Source organism: Ambystoma mexicanum, chromosome 7q (genome assembly GCF_040938575.1).
Source record: "Ambystoma mexicanum isolate Mex_15411 chromosome 7q, UKY_AmexF1_1, whole genome shotgun sequence".
Taxonomy (NCBI): Eukaryota; Metazoa; Chordata; class Amphibia; order Caudata; family Ambystomatidae; genus Ambystoma; species Ambystoma mexicanum.
The window spans coordinates 723,244,770-723,264,179 of record NC_090941.1 but is presented as its reverse complement, the minus strand read 5'-3'; the positions used below and the strand labels follow the sequence as shown (position 1 = coordinate 723,264,179).

General features: G+C 49.9%; 1 protein-coding gene across 7 annotated transcripts in view; it reads left to right on the top strand.

The window, feature by feature from the left end:
* The window catches only part of PARP4 (poly(ADP-ribose) polymerase family member 4), a 2,748,946-nt gene that overhangs the window by 787,010 nt on the left and 1,942,526 nt on the right, over nt 1-19,410 (top strand). For all 7 annotated transcript variants that reach the window (XM_069639202.1, XM_069639198.1, XM_069639200.1 and 4 more), the window contains exon 16: nt 12,716-12,847. In XM_069639202.1, the coding sequence (XP_069495303.1) occupies nt 12,716-12,847 (132 nt within the window). The remainder of the gene's footprint in view (nt 1-12,715; nt 12,848-19,410) is intronic.

The window sequence follows — 19,410 nt, the reverse complement described above, 5'->3', positions numbered from 1 at the left end:
AGCATGTGTCCTGCACAATGTTGCAACACGCCGGGGCCTGCCGGTGGACATGGTGGTGCCCCCACATCCCCAACAACATGCAAGCCCGCTGCGCATGGGAGGGGAAAGGGCATGTGGTGAGGCAGTCCGTACACAGCTGGTGGCTAATTACTTCACATAAAATTATACCCCTGTGGAGTGCACACAGCCCTGGCACATACTAGCTGACAATCAATGATGATGACACTCAACTGTCACAAGCATACCATCCTGAGATTGGTCACCTGGAAGTGTTACATTGTGTGCATCCCAGCCTACCCAAACACCACCAATGCTGTGTCATCAAAAGACATACATCTATGCTGCTAAATTCATTACCCCCTTGCTAAATACAACATGAGAACAGCGCCATGTCACCCAACGCCTCCTCAGCTCCACCACCAAACACACTGTTGGGGAGAAGCTGGACCCCCACCAGGGCTGTGGGGCCCAGCAGCCATACCCTCACCAGCTATGGGAGACCCCAACACCTCCCATATGGCCCACAGAAATGCAAAGGAGACCCCAGCAGGCAGCCACATGTTCCAAACTGTGTTTATTTCTGGGCAACAAAAAAGAAAAAAACACGCAGAGCGTCGTGCACATCGAGAGTTCAGGCGCCGTCTCCCCCGGGGCTGGCTTGCATGCCAGCTTTGTACTCACACTGCAGGCTGACCTCACAGAATTGGATCAGCTCCCAGAAACCTATCTCCTCCTGCTATTGGCTGCTGAGTAATAGGTTACCTATGTAGCCCTTATAGAGAGCCTGATAATTGGATGTTAGACTTTTGCGTCAGTGGGTTGGTTTAGCTGTGCCAGCCCACCATTACCTAATTCTAGCTTGTTGCATTATGAATTTGTTCCCATAACTTTTTAGCTGAAATAAGTTTTTTCGCCCGTAGGCTCTCAGTGTTCATTGGCTAGGGCTGAGCCATTCTTGTTACAATTATGTTTCAAATGTTGTGCGAGTCTTTTCGAAAATGTCTTTTGTTCCCAGAAAGAAAAGAAAAAAACACACTGGGCTTTGGTGCTTTGCCGTGGCTTAGTAGCATTAGTGGAGAATTAAAAAATGTTTGTCTGCAGAAAGCAATGTTATCTGACTGCGCGACCTTGGCTGCTCGTGGGTTTGCAAGGAGTATTGGTGAAGGCATCTGCAGCTAGTGTTCAGTGAGAGAAATGAACTTGGCTGTAATTTTCCTGAAACATGGCTTTACACTGTGCAATTAGACCATGTTAATTCATATAGGCATTTGAAAGCCTTTAAACAGGGATTTTTGTGTTTGTAGATTATGATATTGCTGCATTGATTGTAATGTAGCATGGAAGTTGCACTGTTGGTGTAGTGAGTGTCTTTCAGCATATTTGTCACCCATGGGTGTGCTGGGGCCTGGTTCAAATGATAAGTGCGCTCCTTGTTCTTCCTGCTGTTCTTCTGTATATGTGCCTGGGGTGAGGGGGCAGGGGTTTGATCTCGATTTTCCCTCTTCAACACCATGGCATGTCATGCAATGTGAAACCAAACAAAGCAATGCACAGGACCTGACACAAGTGTCACAAAGTACACTGTCCCTAATGGAAACTGCCCACACACAATATGCTCCCAGTAATGTTTAACTAACAGCACACATTACCAGATACCACCAACACAATGCTGCAACACACCATGGAAAAATGCAAAAACATGACAGTACTAAGTTCAAGTAGTGGTAGTCTTACAACCTGAATACGCCTGCACATCGACCCCTTCCTACTGTAGAGTGTTGCTGCCTCGCAAATGTCTCAGTGTACTGCATACAACATGAACTGCATCTGCAAAGTAGACGGCCTTGTGAAGACATGAGGAAGGAACCTGCAGATTAGGAGGAAGACATGGATGCACAAGCACATATCAATACACCATGCAGTGTACAATACAACAACAATATCCACTAGGGATGTCTACACAGTATTGACTACAGACTGCCCACACATGGGAGCCCAACGTCACTGTGTAATTCACTGTCACTTGGTCACACCGTTTGGAAGCCCATGGAAACGGGAATCAGGAGGGGTGTGTGTCTCACGAACCCAAGCATCTAACCCAAACTCAGGACAAGCCTGCATGTGCCCAGCTGAAATACAGTGGATGCCCTTGGGAGCCACCCAGGCAACACACTGTAAAAAAAAAAAATCAAAAATGGCCATATGGGGGCTAGAGGGGGTGGGGGAGGCCACCGAGGAGGTTCGAGGACAGTGTGCACACCAACACACACCTGCGTGGATGTTGCGAGAAAAAAAAAACCTCCTTGGGCTCATGGCCTGCACGGCTATGCCATTGTGGGAGAACTGCTGTCGCTCTGCTCATCCTCTGCTGCTGCATCAGGAGGCGGTGGCACTATGGGAGGCAGCCCACGCAAAGCCCTGGTATGGTCCTCCATGGCAGCAAGCATGCGGGTCTGGAAAGTCTGATTCTGGAGGATTAAAGTGCAGAGATCTCCATGCAGCACATCACGGGTTGCCTGCATTTCTGCACGCATGGCCTCGCGTGATGCCCGGATCTCCTCATGTGTTGCATGCAGCTCAGCTGAGAGCGAACGTGTGAGCTGCTCCAGCTGCTGTTCTGCCCTTAAATTATTGGAAGCCTCAAGTTCAACCAGAGTCTGCCTGAGGTTATGTAGTTCTACCCTCGGGGCTTCCCTGTGGCCCTGGGACTCTATTGATATGGATTTGCGCAGAGTCTCCAGTGCTGGCCATCTGTCCCTGTTGGATGCCAACATGTCTTCCCTGTGTGATTGGCAAATGGAGGCTGTTGCCTGCTGTTGTTGCTCCATCTGCCTTTCAGGGGTGATAATGGAAGTGGCCACCCTCGCCATTGCCTGAGCCATCATTTCTACTGATGCTGCCTGTTGGGTTGCCATACCGTACATGGAGTTTTCCCATACAGTATTGCCTGGTGGCGCACGGCCACCGCGCCGACGGGCACCACACCTGTTTGGGGCAAGGCGATTTGTACCTTGCTGTGTTGGCACTGCCTGAGGCTGCAGGACTGCATTCCCCCTCTGATCTGCTGGCCCAGTAACAGGATCAGATGCTGTGGAGTGTGACCCTGCATCCGTAACCACCAAAGGCGGGCCTACCAACACTGACATCCCCATAGAGGGTTCTACCACTGGTGCAGGTGGGTTGGACAGAACAGAATCACTGCCAGAAACACTTACCTGCAACGGCACATAAGTCTCATCATCCGATTCAGCACCTGAATAGAGGTCTGGGGAGGTGCACCCAGAGACACCCCTGGACAGTATGGACTGCAGTAACATTGGGTTTTCACCCACCACCACACCATGTCCCCCACTGGTGCCCGGTCATGCCTGAGATTCCTCCTGGGTCTGCACCATCTCCTCAACCTCAACAGCATCAAGTGCGTCATCACCTGCAATTACATGAAAGACAACAAATGGAAACAGGCATGAGCACCATAGCACACACATAGGCTGTGATAAGCCAGAGATCCAGTACATGATTTACACATGTCCCACATGACTATAACTCTGCCATGCATGCACTGTCAAAGAGTTGGAAGTGGAGTCAAAAAGGCAGACACTGGGGAGAGCAAGATGGAAAAGCAACACATTTGCAGCATGTTGGGTAGCACTGGCATCACACATCAGGTTGTGAGTGGCATGTCCAATACACATACATGACACATGCCATGACACAGATGTCATGTAGCATAGCCACAGTAAATTACAAAACTACAGCAATATGTCGGTGAATGAGTACTGTCACACATCCATGTCACATCGACATGATGCAAAGATTAATGCTGAATAGTGTTGAAAAATATGCATTTTGCACACACTGAAACACATCCAGTGTCCAATAACACAGTCATTGTGGGCTGATCAATGATTGGTCACTTTAACATTACATGAAACATCTGTCATCTTCCACATGCAAACAGGCCCTAATAAAAAATGTCTGCAGCCCAATACTCCATCGTCCTGAATGGTGTAATCACTAACATAACCAGGTAAAAATAGTGGCCCAGTGTGGGCTGTAAACAATGACCGAAGCATATCACATATGTTGCAATAGGGCAGAAAAATGCGTAGTAAAAATGGGAGAGTGGAAACAATCAGCCTGAATGAACACTTAGAAAATCTGAAAAATGTAGTTGCAAGATGACAGTTCAAGGTAAAGTGCACTAATGTGGGCCTAATTGTCAACTGTGGGCAGAAGGGATACAGTCATACCCAAATCCAAGGCACGTGATTGTTTGGGAGGAAGCAAATGGGTGACCCATAACACTCAGGAGTACACACCCTCACCTGGCACTCAATCAGAACCCGTCACCCAAACAACATTTACATGGATTACACACACACGCATGGGCACTCACCGGAAAATGTGTCGTAATCAATTAGGTCTCCCACACCTTAGACCTGTTCCTCTGTGACGAAGGTCCCAGCAACAGACTCATGTTCAGTGAGTTTGCTGTCCTCTTGTGGAGACCCACCGCCAGTCACCAGAGTAGCGGCATGATTTGAGGCAAGCTTGTTCTTTGCTCTGCGTTTCAGGTCATTCCACCGCTTGTAGCACTCTTCAGCTGTGCGCCTCACAAATCCAAGGGCACTTATGCGGTCCGCGATGGTCTGCCAGTGTTCCCTACGTTGACCAGGTGTGGTCTTGCACCCTGCAGTCACCAACATTTCACGGCTATGTGCAGACACATAGCTCACAAGTGCATCAGGTTCGGGGTCATTAAAGCAAGGCTTCCTTGACGTGCCGGACTGTGTAGCCCTGTCTGGGGTCTCAGCCTGTAGTGCGAGAGCACCCTTCTTCCTCTTACTTCAAAGGTGGAGCAGAGCCTGAATGGCTTGCGCCGCTCTGGTCAGTAGGGGCAGAAGCGCAGCTGGACTGGGTACTGGGAGTGTGCGAATGCACAATGACCATAGGTCTTGGTGCAGGCATTGGCTGAAGTGTGATGTTGGCAGGGGCAACGTCAGTTTGATGGACCAGGACCAACACTGTCCTGGCTGGGAGACTCAGAGCTGGGGTGGATAGAGCTGCAGCTGCCCCTGCAGCCTCTCCACCCTGCCTACTTGGGGCAGCAGATAACATTGCTGCCCCAGATCCACGTGGCCTGGTGACACCAACTTGCACCGGCACACGTGGCTTAGACTTACTGACCTGGAAGTCAGCCTGGGAGTCATCCTGTGCCAGCTCAGGAGCCACAATGGGCTGGTCCAACAAGGGCTGAGCTGGGATGGTGTCAGCCACGTTTCCCTCAACCATGGGGGGGGGGGCATGGGTGTCCCTGATTGGTCCTCCACATATGGGGGTCTAGGGGCACCCTGCAAATCCTGGCCACGTCCCCTACCGCGCCCACCACGCCCACCTTTTGGAGGTCTGCCACCTTTGCCTCCCTTACCGCTAGGTCGACTCCCAACCATGGCACTGATGTTGTTGTGCGTATGGGAGTTGCAGTAAACAATTGTCCTGGGCAATTGGGGGTGAAAGGGGTAGGGTACTAGATGGGATTCGTACCCTAGTGCTCTAGCAAGGCTGTCTGTGACCCCTGGGGCAAGATGACGGGTCACGCAACGTACAGGCACCCCAAAAACAAAAAGTAACGTGCACGCAACCCCTCATAGACCACATGTGTGGAAAAATGAACCTGCACTACGCTGTGGCACCCAGAAACACAAAAACAAGCGTACGTGTGTTACACACAGCCTACAATGACCTCTGAAGGGGTACGTGACACACGGGGCAAGCACAGTTGGTAAATGTGTGCGCGACTCACCGTCTGCCTGGAAAAAGAGCATGAAAAAAACATGCGTGTGCGTGTAGGCAACACCCCCGCCAAAAGAAGAACTGTATGCTGTGTTAGGGAGAATTCTCTGTAAAGGCTAATTTTCCAAATCTAGTGAGTCCCCAGCAGCTTTGCTGGATTTTTGGGGTTTATTTTTTCTCCTGCTAAGAGTGAGACTCTTTTACTCCCACTCTTAGACATGATTTGAGGTGTTCCTTTATCTTTCCATGTGTTTTATAGGCTATGGAGCCTTTTACTCCATAGGGTCTCATGTGTTTTTGATGTGGTTTACACAGCACCCTCCGTGCCGTAACCCAGGGGTGTCGTAGCAACCCCCCAACATAGACTCCATACCCTGGGACTGACTACTCTCTCCCAGGGCATGTAAAGTCACCATTGGCTTTACTAGTCCCAAATTATGAACAGAAACCAGTACTAACCATCATATTTTGGACATACTGGTCGGGGCAATTCGATTGCCTCGGGGTCTGTTGTTCGAGGGGGCACGTCTACGTCCCCCCTGATCGAGTTTTGGCTGGTGGCAGTGGATACTACTTTTTATATTCGACCGCAAATATATCTCTATGGGATTTTCCCATTGTTCGAGGCTACCAACTTTAATTATTTAATTCTTATAGCCTCGAACATACCACCGGTTTATTTATTTAATATTAATTCACCGGTTGGTATTGTTTGCCAGAACTCGATTGTAAAATGGCGTTTGTGTTCTCTTCTGTGACTCCAACCAAAGTCCAGCCCTTTGTTCCACTTTTTGGCAGGCTTCTCCACAGAAGCCTCCAAAAGTGGTGCCACTCTGTCTGGGTACCACAGGGGGTGTGGGAGGGGTTTAGGCATCCTGGACTGAGTTACCTTGGTAACTCAAGTCGCACTCTTGTGTGATTGGCCCAAGTGGTGAGCCGGCAGGCTCACCACTTAGCATGTTTGATTGACAGCTAGGCTGAGTGAATGGGGGTCTGCTGCTTAAAAGCAGGGCTTTGGGGACTGGAACTTCAGAAGTCGCTACAGGACCTAAGAATCCGAGGAGGGAGAAGCTGAGCCAACCTGCAACGACGACACCACCGGTGGAGCCCTGCTGAACCGTCTCACCACTTTTCCCGACGATAGAGGAGATCTCCAGTCCAGAGAGTCTTCTTCCTTTGACTGGTGGGGATAACCAGTGTTGCCTTCTTTTCACCTTCCTGGAGCATCTCGTGGCCGCCTTGCCCGTGCCAAGCACCCCGGCAACCGGAATACTACGGTTTACCACTACCGCGAAGAGAAGGGTAGTACCTTTTAACCCAAGAACTCCACGGCTGGTTTCTTCCCTGGCAGTGCAACGACCTTCATCTTTCCTCCACGGGGAGACCTCCTCTTCCTCTGGACGAAACACCGACTTGCGCCTGCTGCCAGGAACAACTGCCCTCGCTGGAGCTTCCTTCACACTTAAGGTACTGTGTCCCACCTGGCTTCCCTTGCGACAGATCGTTCGGGGTGACAGTAAAGTCTCGACTTTCTAACCTGGGCTAGCCTGGGACAGCCTAGCTAACTTTTCCTGACTTTAATTTCATCCTTTTTGGTGCAAACTATCTACACGACTCTTTAGGCATAACCCCACTGTGTGAACCTGGACCCTTTCTGCTTGCTGTCTCCAAGAGTGGGCCTTGCAATTGAATTCCTTGCTCTCCAGTAGAACTCTGCCTATCCTGCCTTACTGTGGTTCTTTTAAAAGTATTGAAACGTGTGTGCTTCCTTAACTCTGCTTTTTTTCCTCCCTTTCTTTATAACTTATTAGAGTGCCATCTTATGTTAAACGCTCACCTCTGTCTGAAAATAAGTGATGTTTCTCACTAAGACTTGTCTAATAAGTGAATAGGGTTGTATATATATAATAGTGACTGTGTGCTGAATTTACTTACCTCTTTTTGCTAGTGTAAATCTCAAGTGTGTGTTTAAATAAATAATTATATACTTTTACACCAAATTTCTGGTCAGTGTTTGCTTGTGCTACTGTATCCCTGTACCTATTGTGTATACTCTACATACTGCCTAACTCTTCTTGAGAGAGGTCTGACTACTCAGCCACAGCTACCAAGTGAATCTGTGTGGTACAGACTGCTACCAACTGGATTTACTGCCAAACACCTGTAGTCCTAAATCTTTTGCAGTGGTCCCTAAGGGAACTGCACAGGTTTCTGCCCAACACGCTGTCTAAGGAGAAAGGACAAAAGAAGTGAACGCTGTTTGAGGAAACAGGCCCAAAAAAAAATAAAGAACGCTGTCAGAGGTAACGGAGTACAAACTTGAAACGCTGTGAAGTAATCGCGTGTGAACCGACAAGAAGTACAGAATTCACCCACTCGTTCTCCACGAAAAGCACGTACAAGGGAATGGGGTCCTACATTTACCTTTTAAAGCGGCCCACACGTACAGCGTCACTTACGCGTGTATGCGCTAAGGCCCTTTCCTCCAATTACACAAGCTGACACTTGGACGTGCAGTTTTTGGACATGTACGATGAACATGCACCCGTGTTGATGGAAACGCCCGCGCGCGTCTCATCACTTGCACGCGTAGGCCCTTTTCTCGGATTACACGGATGCACATGCGGATGTGCAGTTTTTTCAAGCGCGCTGAACCACTATGCCCATGTCACGAGGGAAACGCCCGCGCGAGTCAGGTCACCGAAGCGCTTACGCGCTAAGGGCCTTTGGTCCATTGAAACCGCGTACGTGTGCTGACGTGCTTACACGCGAAAGGCCTTTCCTCGAATTACACGCTGACGTGCAAGATTTTCACGTGCCAAATCACTCTGTATCAAGCTGGCCACGCAACAACACACAGAAGACCATGCTCATGCCCAGAAGGCCGAATTACTTCCCCCCCAGAGCCCAGAGCACGCTCCCAGCTGCCATCTGCTGCCTGACTGCCTGCTGCCCACGTGCCCTGCTATTTGCTGCCTGCACGTCAGCCAGGGGTGCAGTTGCTGTGCCACTGCTGGAACCGAAGACTCCCGACTGGGATACCATCGCTCCACAGCCCAGCCCCAGGACCCAGTTGCCCACCCACTCCTGCCTCTGGATTTGTCAGGCACAACACCATCTGGCACCACTGGCAACCCCCAGCCAGAGAGGCAGAGGGCCACCAGTTTCAGTGCCAGGAAAGTTGGTGTCCTGGTGGAGCAAGTCCTGGGGCGGTATGATACCCTCTTTGGAAGTTCGCGCGCCGACAATGAAGGACGGACCAGGATCTGGATGGACATCGTGACTGCCATCAACGCGGAGGGGGTGGCAGTCCGCGACTTACATGTCAAGAAGCGCTGGGAGGACTTCAGGTCCAGGACCCTCAAGGCCCGGCACCTCTTGAAGACAGCGGATGCCAAGGGGCACCGGGGCCACCTGTCCGACCACCAGATGAGGGTCCTGCAACACATATGCCCAGCGCTCCACGTCCAGGTCTTTGAGAGGCAGACCCGTCTGGAGTCGAGCGGTAAGTGTACATGTATACTGATTGGACGCTGTGCGTGTGGTGGTTTGCCAGTAGTGTGCAGGTTGCACATGTGTTTTCGTAGGGCCATGTAGGGATGTGTATGAACAGGGGCGTGAAGCTGCCAAATGTGAGTCCTCTTAGGTGTGAGACACATCGATGGTGTTTGTGTTGGTAAGCATGCTGTGCAAATGCAGGTGTGGGAGCACACATGTTTGAATTTCTGTGTATGTACGTTGGCATGGTTGTGGTGTCACACATGGATTATGGTTCCTGCTGCATGTATCGGCACTGTGTACATGTGCATGTGTGTGTATTTCACAAGTGTGCAACTGTGATGCAACCAGATGTGACATGTATGGCGATCGCATCACTGCGACAGTTGGAGGAGATGTAGACATGCATGTAAGTGTGGTGGCGTGTGTGCATGTCTAGTGCACTCCCTGTGTTTCATGTGATGTCAGGCTCACCTTCAGCTGTTCATGCTGTTGTATGTGTATGGATGTTGCTGCCTGGTGCAATATTGCTGTGGAAATGCTCATGTGTGTGAGTTGAAATGACCTGTGTGTCGTGGAGTGTGATGCCATGTCTGAAGTTTGACACTGCCACTCATGTGCAACTGTCATGTGTGTATCAGTCCATTGTACAGTGCCCTGATGTCTTTTATCTTTCCCTGTCTGCAGCGTCAACTGATGAAGAGGGTGGAGAGGGTGCTGTGGAGCACAGCTGCAGGGATCGCACCACCAGCCGGAGACGCAAGGCCCAGCTCCCCTCCCAGATTGTCATCTCGTCGGGGAGTGAGGAGTCTGGTGTCGCGTCCCAGGCCGCAGCTGCCGAGGGTAGGTCCAAGAGGCAGAGGTCGGAGGTGGACTCCTCGGCAGCAGAAGGGGCAGCTGAGACCCCACAGGGTCCAACGGAGGAAGATGGCACGGAGTCATCCAGGTTGGTGGGGGGGTTTGGTGGAGGAGGAGGCTGCGGAAGGGACACACACGGGGTCTGGAGGTGGGGATTCCACTGGTGCTAGTTGTGCAGTGCAGGGGCAGGGACAGGAGGCAGCAGAGGCAGCCGCGGAGGTGCCTGTGTGTAATCCTGTCACTGCATCATCCGGCACCAGCAGGGATGCCTACGTCCAGACCCGTTTTCAGGGAGGGGATGAGCGCACAACAACTGACCTTCCTCTCCCTGCGGACGTGGCTATCCGGGACCGTGTTGCGCCTGTCCTGAGTGGGATAGCTTTGCGTCAACGGGGCATGCGAGGTGACCTGCAGTCTTTTCGTGGAGAGACTGCATGTCGTCTCGCATGCCTTTTTGACCACGTTGACCTAGTGGGACGGGTCACTGGTGCTGGATTCCACTGTGTGCTGGACCTTCTTGCGATCCCCCTCCTCACCTGAACCCCCTACGCGCCAGTTGTCCTCCATACCATCTTCCCACCCATGTATGACCTGGGTACCCTGTGGAGCTGCCCCTGACCCAGCAGCCAGGCTGGTGGAGGACACATCCCTGCCATAGTCGGGAGTCGTACGTCCAGCAGGGGTGGCCACCACGACAACTGCCCCCCAGCTGGAGGAGGACGTGCAGGCAGCAAGAGCCAGGGCTCAGGCACAGGCACAGCAGCAGCAACATGGTGGGAGTAATGATGGCTTGGGGCCTTCAACATCGGAGGGGCAGGCATCGGCCATAGGGCAGGAGGACCCCGGATTTCAAGTGTCTTCCGTGTGGAAGCGGTTGGGCCACGCCATAGATGCGGAGCGGCAGCGGGCGGAAGAGGCACGGCTCACAATGGTCAGGGCAGAGAACTCCATGCGGAGGGCCCTGAGGAGGGCTGAGTGCCTCGAGGCAATTCACAGGGAGTTGGAGGTGAACATGTCGTCCCTGCGAACCCTCGGGGCCATGGAAGACGACCGCCTCCAGGACATTGAGCGGGAGTTCGATGATGCCCTGGCCCGAGACATCAAAAAGTGAGCCGTCGGACTAGCCCGCTGCCATTGTAAATAGTTAGATAGTGTTAGGTTTCCTTTCTGTTTTTGTTTATTTTGGGCCGCTTGGACAATGCACCACATTTTTGTATGTAGTTCTTTATGTAGTTCTTTATTAGGTAGTGTTTTTTGTAGGTTTCATTTCATTTGTTGGGCTCATGGACCCTGGATTGGTGATTTGTATATAGTTGAACATTGGATGTTTCTCGTTTTTATTTTAATTTCAGCATGGCGCAATGGATTTCATATATTTTTTTTTCCCTTGGATTTGCTTGGTTGGACTGAGACTTTGGACAAATTTTCATTTAGATTTCTTTGGATTCTGATTTCATATTTTTTATTTTTTTCCGAACATGCTGCATTTTATTTCTTATTCCCATTATTGAGTGTTTTTTTTCATTACATTCATGTTGTGTTCAATACATTTTTGTTTCATACTTCGATGTGTGCTATTCTCTCATTGGTTTCATGCATGTCATGATATGGGTTTTCACATTCACTTGCACCCATTGTGTGTGTGTGTGTGACGGACATGTGTTCATGTACATACTTGCCATTCAGGTTGTATCATGTAATGGCCATTTCTCTGTGGGTGGATACAATACTTGGTTGGGTCTTTGGGCAGGGGTGGCGTGGGGTGTGATGTGGGTGGCCATGAGGCCCGCGATTGAGGATCGTCATGACGTGAGTGGGGGTTTGCTGGCAGGTGCCCCTGACTGCTCGGGGGTGGGGGTGCTGGGGGACATGAGTGGGGGCCTGCTGGCAGGTGCCCCTGACTTCCTGCGCACCCCAGGAATACATGTGCCCCACTCGCACAGGGCATTTCGCGTGTGAAACTTCCTGCGAACCCCTGTTATACACGTACCCCGCTCCAATCGCGTGTGACACTCCCTGTGCAGCAGGGTACGTGTATTCGGAGGGGTGCGCGGGGAGTTTTACAGCCGTTTTCGTGGTTGGGGGCCTGTGTGCCATGTATGGGATTTGTACACTGTGCATGGCGCACGGGGAGGGTTGGGCGCGTAACTGGCGCTGCTGCAGGGTCGCTGCGCCACCCTGCACCACGGCTGGTTTTGGAAGCTAAAATCCATGAATACGCTGTGCGCAGAAATTGATTTTAGCGCACGCGACTGGCGCAGAAATTTGCACGCGCACACTGTGCGCCAGCCACGTGCACCACTTGTGCGCTGAATTCTATGAACTACCCCCGTTAAGTTATTGCCTGTCGTGCTTAATTGATATGTCTCACCAGGTCTGTTTGGATTATGTTTGAAGCCACTGAGGATGCTGTTTAAACATTTCTTTGTTGAGTGATTGCGTTGTTGGGATGTTCTTTGCCCAAAAAAAAACGTATTAATTGATTGGCATTTTGGGTGAAACGGTGTACAATTTTGGATATATGATGAATAACTTGTTTGTTTGTTTCTTTTATTTTGTGTAGGTCGTGGTTTTTCAGACATACACCAATGCAAGCAAGGTTCCCATTGAAGCAAAATATGTCTTTCCTTTGGATGGCAATGCAGCTGTTTGTGGATTTGAAGCTTTCATTAATGGAAAACATATCATAGGAGAGGTAATTACACATTTCCGCTTGAATGATTTATTTGTATTGAAGTGCACCCACGTAAAACAAATACACATCATGGAATTCGCACATATTGGTGTTGTCATGAGCAGCCATGGATCATAGTGACCCATTCCAATTTTGAATATGAAGTCACTGATCAAAGGAGTGTAACCATTTCCAGGAAGCTTGAAGGGGGTTTCACTGCTAACATTTGTTTGAATAAGGTCCAGAAACTCTGCATTTCAATCCGTTTTTCCAAGTGCATTGTCCAGTAAGTTCATCCCCTATCAAAAGGAACATGCAATATCAAACAGGATTATCAAGACTAGCCATCAGGTGGGATTACGAATAAGAGCAATTAGGTAGAATTAGAAATATTAACTAGCACGAAAAAGATTTGCAATAATGCAGCAGACAAGGGATTATTAATACTGATGCACAGTTATTGCAAAAATCTATAATGGCCAGTTGGCTGGCAACTAGCATAACATAGAGGAGACCAGTTTAGCAATGTTTATTCTATGCAGTATTAATGGACTGGATTAGCAATAATGTTCTCATGCAGAATTAACAATACATTAAAATCAGACCTCTGCCCCCACATGCACATTTAATACACCAATCCCCACCCACACAAACACCTCCTCTCTCCAACAAAAGCCACGCATTCCCATCTTCTCACTTATCCACCTAATTACCTCCATAGAGACATTCTCACTTTCCAACAACTCTAAGCAGTCTCCTACAATCCATCGATTTATCATCCCCTACTCCATCATAGCAACACTGCCCAAATGCACCTCCACACGCACATGCACCTTTTGCCAAATGCACACCAACCCACCCAACATTTTGCGATGCTGCCTCACACCTCAAACATCCACCCAACTCTGCATTGACACAGCTCTGACTTCTGTGCATACCCATACAGACACCTGTCAACTGACCTCCACATAGTAATTGACCACAGGTAAGGAGAGAAGGAGATGGCAAAATAGGGAGAGGGAATGGAGAAGGGGACAGGAAAGAGCAACATAAAAGGTCTAGTGGATTCTTTGTATTCATATAATGTGGGTCATTATCCCATCTTCCCCATGTGAGCATAATTGTGTGATCTTGGTAAATCACCCCACCTTTCACTGCTTCTGCTTGCTCATCCCCAAAATCTGGGAGTGCTTCAAAATAAATTGAACATTAGGATGAATGAATGAATGAATGAAAAAGACCAGCGAAGAGGAGGGATGTGGTCTAAAGATAATAAAGGTAGATTTTGTACCATAAGATATGGATTGTACTCATGACTTTCACACTTGAACAAAACTGTGTGATCTTGGGCACATCACTTCAGGTCTTGATACTGCAATTTTCCTATCTGCAAAATGTGGGCATGCTTAGAAAAAATGGAATACCAGTAAAATGCGCTACTTAAAGAAATTATGGAGGCGGTGTGCAAAGCGAGAAATGAAGCCTAGCAACAATTGTTAACTTTTTGAACCAGAAGACTGAGGTTCTATTTCTTTTATACTCATTCCACCAAATAGTATGATATTACGCAGATCACGTTATCTCCATGTTATTCCCTTAACTGTCAAAATTACAAACAGTGGAATATTGCACCAGAAAGCATACAGTTCTGGTCAGATTCTGGAACAAGACCTGCATCACAATCACAAACATAATTTTTATGTTAGAATTATACACCAGCGTCGCTGCTTGCTAAAACAGTGGACTATTTTGCAACCCCTTTGATTTAACAACTGATCTGCTAATTAAACATTTGGATTTTTGGGATATCAGGAACTATCTTTACTACTTGACAACACAGCAGCAAAGAAACCAGAAACAAACCTTAACATAAAACAAGTTTAGTTTTAAAAATAAAGTTGTGTGTGTTAACCCAATTTAAGGGGATTACCCCAAACCAAAATGGAAGACAGGACATGCCCTTGCTACACCCAATAGTGGATCTCCCTTTATATAAGTCCTAGTTGTGGTGATGCCCTTTAAGGGCTTCTGCATGCGGTGGAGTGGTGTTGCACTCCGCTGCGTGCCTTTAAAGAGTGTGTGCCCCAACAGTCAGTTGCAACGGGGGAGCCTGAACCGAGCGGACGCCTCGTTGTGTGAGTCTGTGGCGGGTGCGGGGGCTCACTGAACTTCGCACGGGTACAGAGTGTCCCACAACAGTGGTGACGAGACCGGAGTCACGCCCCGTGCCCGGCGGTGGACATAACTTCAATTTGTATGTTGAACGAGGGATGGAATCCACTCATTCTATGCTGCAGAGAGGGTGTAGACCATGCAGCTGGCGGCCATTTTGCCTCTGAGGCCTAGGATGATTGCGGCGCTCCGGAGGGGCCCATGTAGGCCATCCAGGCATACATTTTGGACATGGGTGTAGCAGGCAGCTATCTCTGCTCACACAAACCTTTAAATTTGGAAAAGTTTTGTTTTTAAGGTGTTTTTCATTGAGTGAAGGTGAGGTACTGCAGGAAGCTTGCTGTTCCTGGGAATACCCTAGACCTCCCTGGCTCAATTTTTGGATACTCCCTGCTTGCCTGCGGGGTCATGTACATTCTAGTACCGGGCTGTTATGTGACTGAACTCAATTTACATAGCCTATGCCCTGATTTTGAACTGGTGAGGAAGTCTGAAGATCAAGAAGGCCTGTACATGCATGCCCCATTGTGTACTGGTGTGGAAGCTTGAAGATCAAGGAAGCCTGCACAGGCCAGAGTATCTGGGTGAGTTGCAGCCCCTGTGTAATCCGAAAGGGGTGCTTGTGCCATTGACCCATGAGTGATCCGGCTAATTAAGACAGGGGACAACCAGCAGCTCAGCCACCGCCTCAAGGCCAGCTTCCGCCTGCAGCCCTGCCTGGGCCCCCACCTGTGCCTTAAGCCATGGCCCAGATGAGGCTCCCAGGGGCACTTCAGCCAATCCCTGAATTCGATGTGTCTGGCCCTCCATCCAGCCTGGGGCCCACGTGGAAGCGATGGATTGATCGCCTCGACATGTGTTTCGGGGCCACAATGGAGACCAACGACGACAGCAAGTTGGTGACCTTATTGTACCCTACAGGGCCTGTGGTACATGAAATCTTTGACTCCCTCCAACCTGCAGATGCCTTCTACGGTGCAGCGAAGATGGCTCTCCACAACAACTTTCTTCCTCTTAGCTAATGCAGACTATGAAGATTTTGTAATGGTCTCCACCCGCCAAAAAGAGGATGAGACACTGGACACATTCTATGGCTATCTCGGGTGGCTATCGGTGGCATGTGCCTGGGACAACCCCGACGATATGGTCATGAACCAGCTGATACAAGGGTGTTCGTCGGGGAAGCTACGGAGACAGGTGCTGAGGGAACTTGGGATCACTTTGCCCCACATCCTGGAACTGGGTCGCTGCCAAGAAGTATCTGAGGTACATGCATCCAGAATGGAAGCGGGTGCACGTCCTGTCAAGACGTAGGAGGTCTGTGCCGTGGGTCGTGGTGACAGAGGGGCCCAGAGGCTGGCAGGCAACTTCCGTGACAGGGCCGGAAAGCCAGAGGAGGCGTGCATGAAGTGTGGGTATGACCTGCCCCACCCTGCTGAGTGTCCAGCGGCAGGAAAGACTTGCGGCCTGGCCGACCACTATGCCTGAGTATGTAGGGCGTCCCTGCCGCTGAGGGTGGCGAGGGGTCTGGTGCGGTCTGGCTTCTTTGGCCAATCTCGCTGGCCCAATGTTGCCCAGGTCGATCAGGGTGAGGATGGTGCACAACTGGATGAGGAGGAGGAGGAGGAGAAGCAGGAGGAGGAGGAGGAGGAAGAAGAGAACATTTTCTTTGTATCTAGCATTGAGACCCTGTCATGGCCCCTGGGCAGGGGCCAGTTTACATCCCCTAAAGGCGCCTTTGGCGCCAGGCTCATAAGAAAGTGTGCTCTGCACACCTTTTTCCTTGGGCACGTGTTATCCCATCTTACATTAAGCCTCCACGTGCTTCTGGGCCGGGCATGGCCATAGGAATACATGAAGCTGCACGTGCAGCATCATCTGGGAGTGTCAGGGTGGAACCATCTAGCAGAGCAAGGGGGCGTGGCCAGGATCAGGCTATTTAAGCCTGCCCCACCCGCAGGCCAACACGTTGCGTTATTCTGCTCCAGCAGTGTAACGCTCACTGCCGCCTGCGAAGCATCTTACCTGTTTTCCAGTGAAACCATCTCAGAGAAGCCTCTTACCTGTTTCCCAGCACAGTGAAACCATCTCGGAGAAGCATCTTACCTGTTTTCCAGCAAAACCATTGCGGAGCGCCACTTACCTGTTTACTCCATCAGAACCAACAGAGGCGTCGCTGAAGCGTCTCTTACCTGCTCGCAGTGACTCCATCCGCGATTGACCAGCGTACACTTACCTGGTTCTTGGAATATAACTACCGGCAGCGCGACTTACCTGATCTGAAGGTCGGATACCAACTCTGGAGTTCTACGCGGTCAGTTTCTTCGTGGTTGCAGACATCCTTCTCCCGCCGACAGGTCCGCGCACCGCAACTCTTCTCCAAGCGCCGCCAGACTATCCCTGCAGGAGGAAAAGAACAAATAAGGTTAGAAACTTAATAAGGACAATTGCTAAGGTCATGCACCATTTCATCTAGCGCTTACCTTAAGACTCCAACCTGTCATCTTCTTGGGAACACTTCGGGCCTTCCACCAGTACTGCGGCTCCGCTGGGCCATCACCTATAAGGGAGAAAGAGACATTAACAAGGATACAAATCTAAATCATGTGACAAGACAATAACTAATATGAACAATAATCATCACTAAAAACTCCTACCTTCACAAAGTGGTTCGGTCACAGCCGGCCTGGGCCGCCACATCAAGGGACCAGTGAAACAACTGGGTCATCTTGAAGCGCCCCTGCTGATGAGAAGCAGGACGGAGAGCTCGCCCTCACAATATATCAGGTGAGCCTATTGGTAAACGCTTCCTCACCTCATTTTGGCAAGAAAGGTCTGAGGGGAGTCACAGCACCTCCACACCCTTCTTATTGCCTCTCATGTTCTCGCAGGGGCAGTACCAGCATCCAGAGCAGTGTACTTGGCAGTAGCTGGGGGGAGAGAACCGATCCAGGGGAGCCACATCCTGGGAGTGCTCCAACCGTGCCCCAACGTCCCCTCAGAGACCAGGTGAGCGTAACAGAACGCGAAGACTCTCTGAATCTCTGCCTGGGCGTTATGGAAACCTCGAAAACCGACCAGTTGGCCCAATTACTAGGGGAATTGCAGGCTGAAGTCCATGCTTCTAGACAAGAGATCAATGCCTTGCGAAGGGACTTAGTGGTTGCTCGGGAACAAACTGATGACTTGGCAAGGCAAATGGTTCAGACACATGCAGGACAGGTTCCGCTACCTGGGATGGCACAACCTCCTACGCCGCAGCCATCACCGCCCGTCCAGGTGATGCTTCCGGGGGCAGTGTCGCTAGCCCCACCTGAACGTTTCACCGGCGATCCAAACAAATATGCGATATTCATGAATCAATGTCATCTTCACTTTCTGTGCCGAACTGGGGCCTTTCCAAACGATAGCGCACAAGTTGCTTTTGTTCTTTCCTATTTAGGAGGAAGTTCAGCAGACTGGTCGATACCATTAGTGAACCAGGATAATAATAATAATAATAATAATAATAATAATAATAATAATAATAATAATAATGATCCTCTGCTCCGAAACATTGGGGATTTCCAACGGGAAATGGAAAAGTTGTTTGCTAGACATACCCAAGGACAAGCCTTGGACATCGAACTGTTGTCCCTCAGACAAGGGAGCCAAGACTTGCTTACCTATATAGCCATCTTCAATCGCCTCGTGGCAGAGACAAATTGCCTGGAAGAAAAGAGGACCACGGTCTTTTATCATGGATTGCGTGGGGAATTAAAAGATGTGTTAGCCCAAGTGGTTAATCCTCCTGAAGGATGTGCAGAGTATATAAATCTGACGGTACAACTAGATCACAGGTTGCAGCATCGAAGAATGGACCGCCCAAGGAATGAAGGGAGATCCATCTATATGCGACCCCGGGACAATTACAATTCAGCCAAAGCCCATGAACTAGTCGAACCTAGGCAGATCGGAGGATTACGCGGTCCTATCTCCAAGGCGGAGCGAGAAAAAAGGAGACGGCAACAACTATGTTTATACTGCGTAAAAGCAGGACATTTCCTTCGAGAGTGCCCCATCAAACCCCCTGAAAGAGTTGTAGGAGCAACTGACAATGGTAATGAAGAAAAGGAACAAAATCGGAAAAACTCCAGCGCTCGGCAAGTGTAGGGGTCCACTTGTCGAGCGAAAAGAAGGAATCTGTACAGACCTGTACTTTTGGTCAACCATCAGCAACCCACAAAAGTATATGCCTTGGAGGCATATATTGATAGTGGTGCAGTGGGGAAATATATTGATCAAAATCTGGCCGAACGAATAGGTCTCCCTCTTCAAAAGCTCAAGTCAGAAAACGTCACAGCAGTGGACGGGTCGCAACTGTCATCCGGTCCTGTGACGCAACATACCGACAAAGTCACGCTGATATGTCA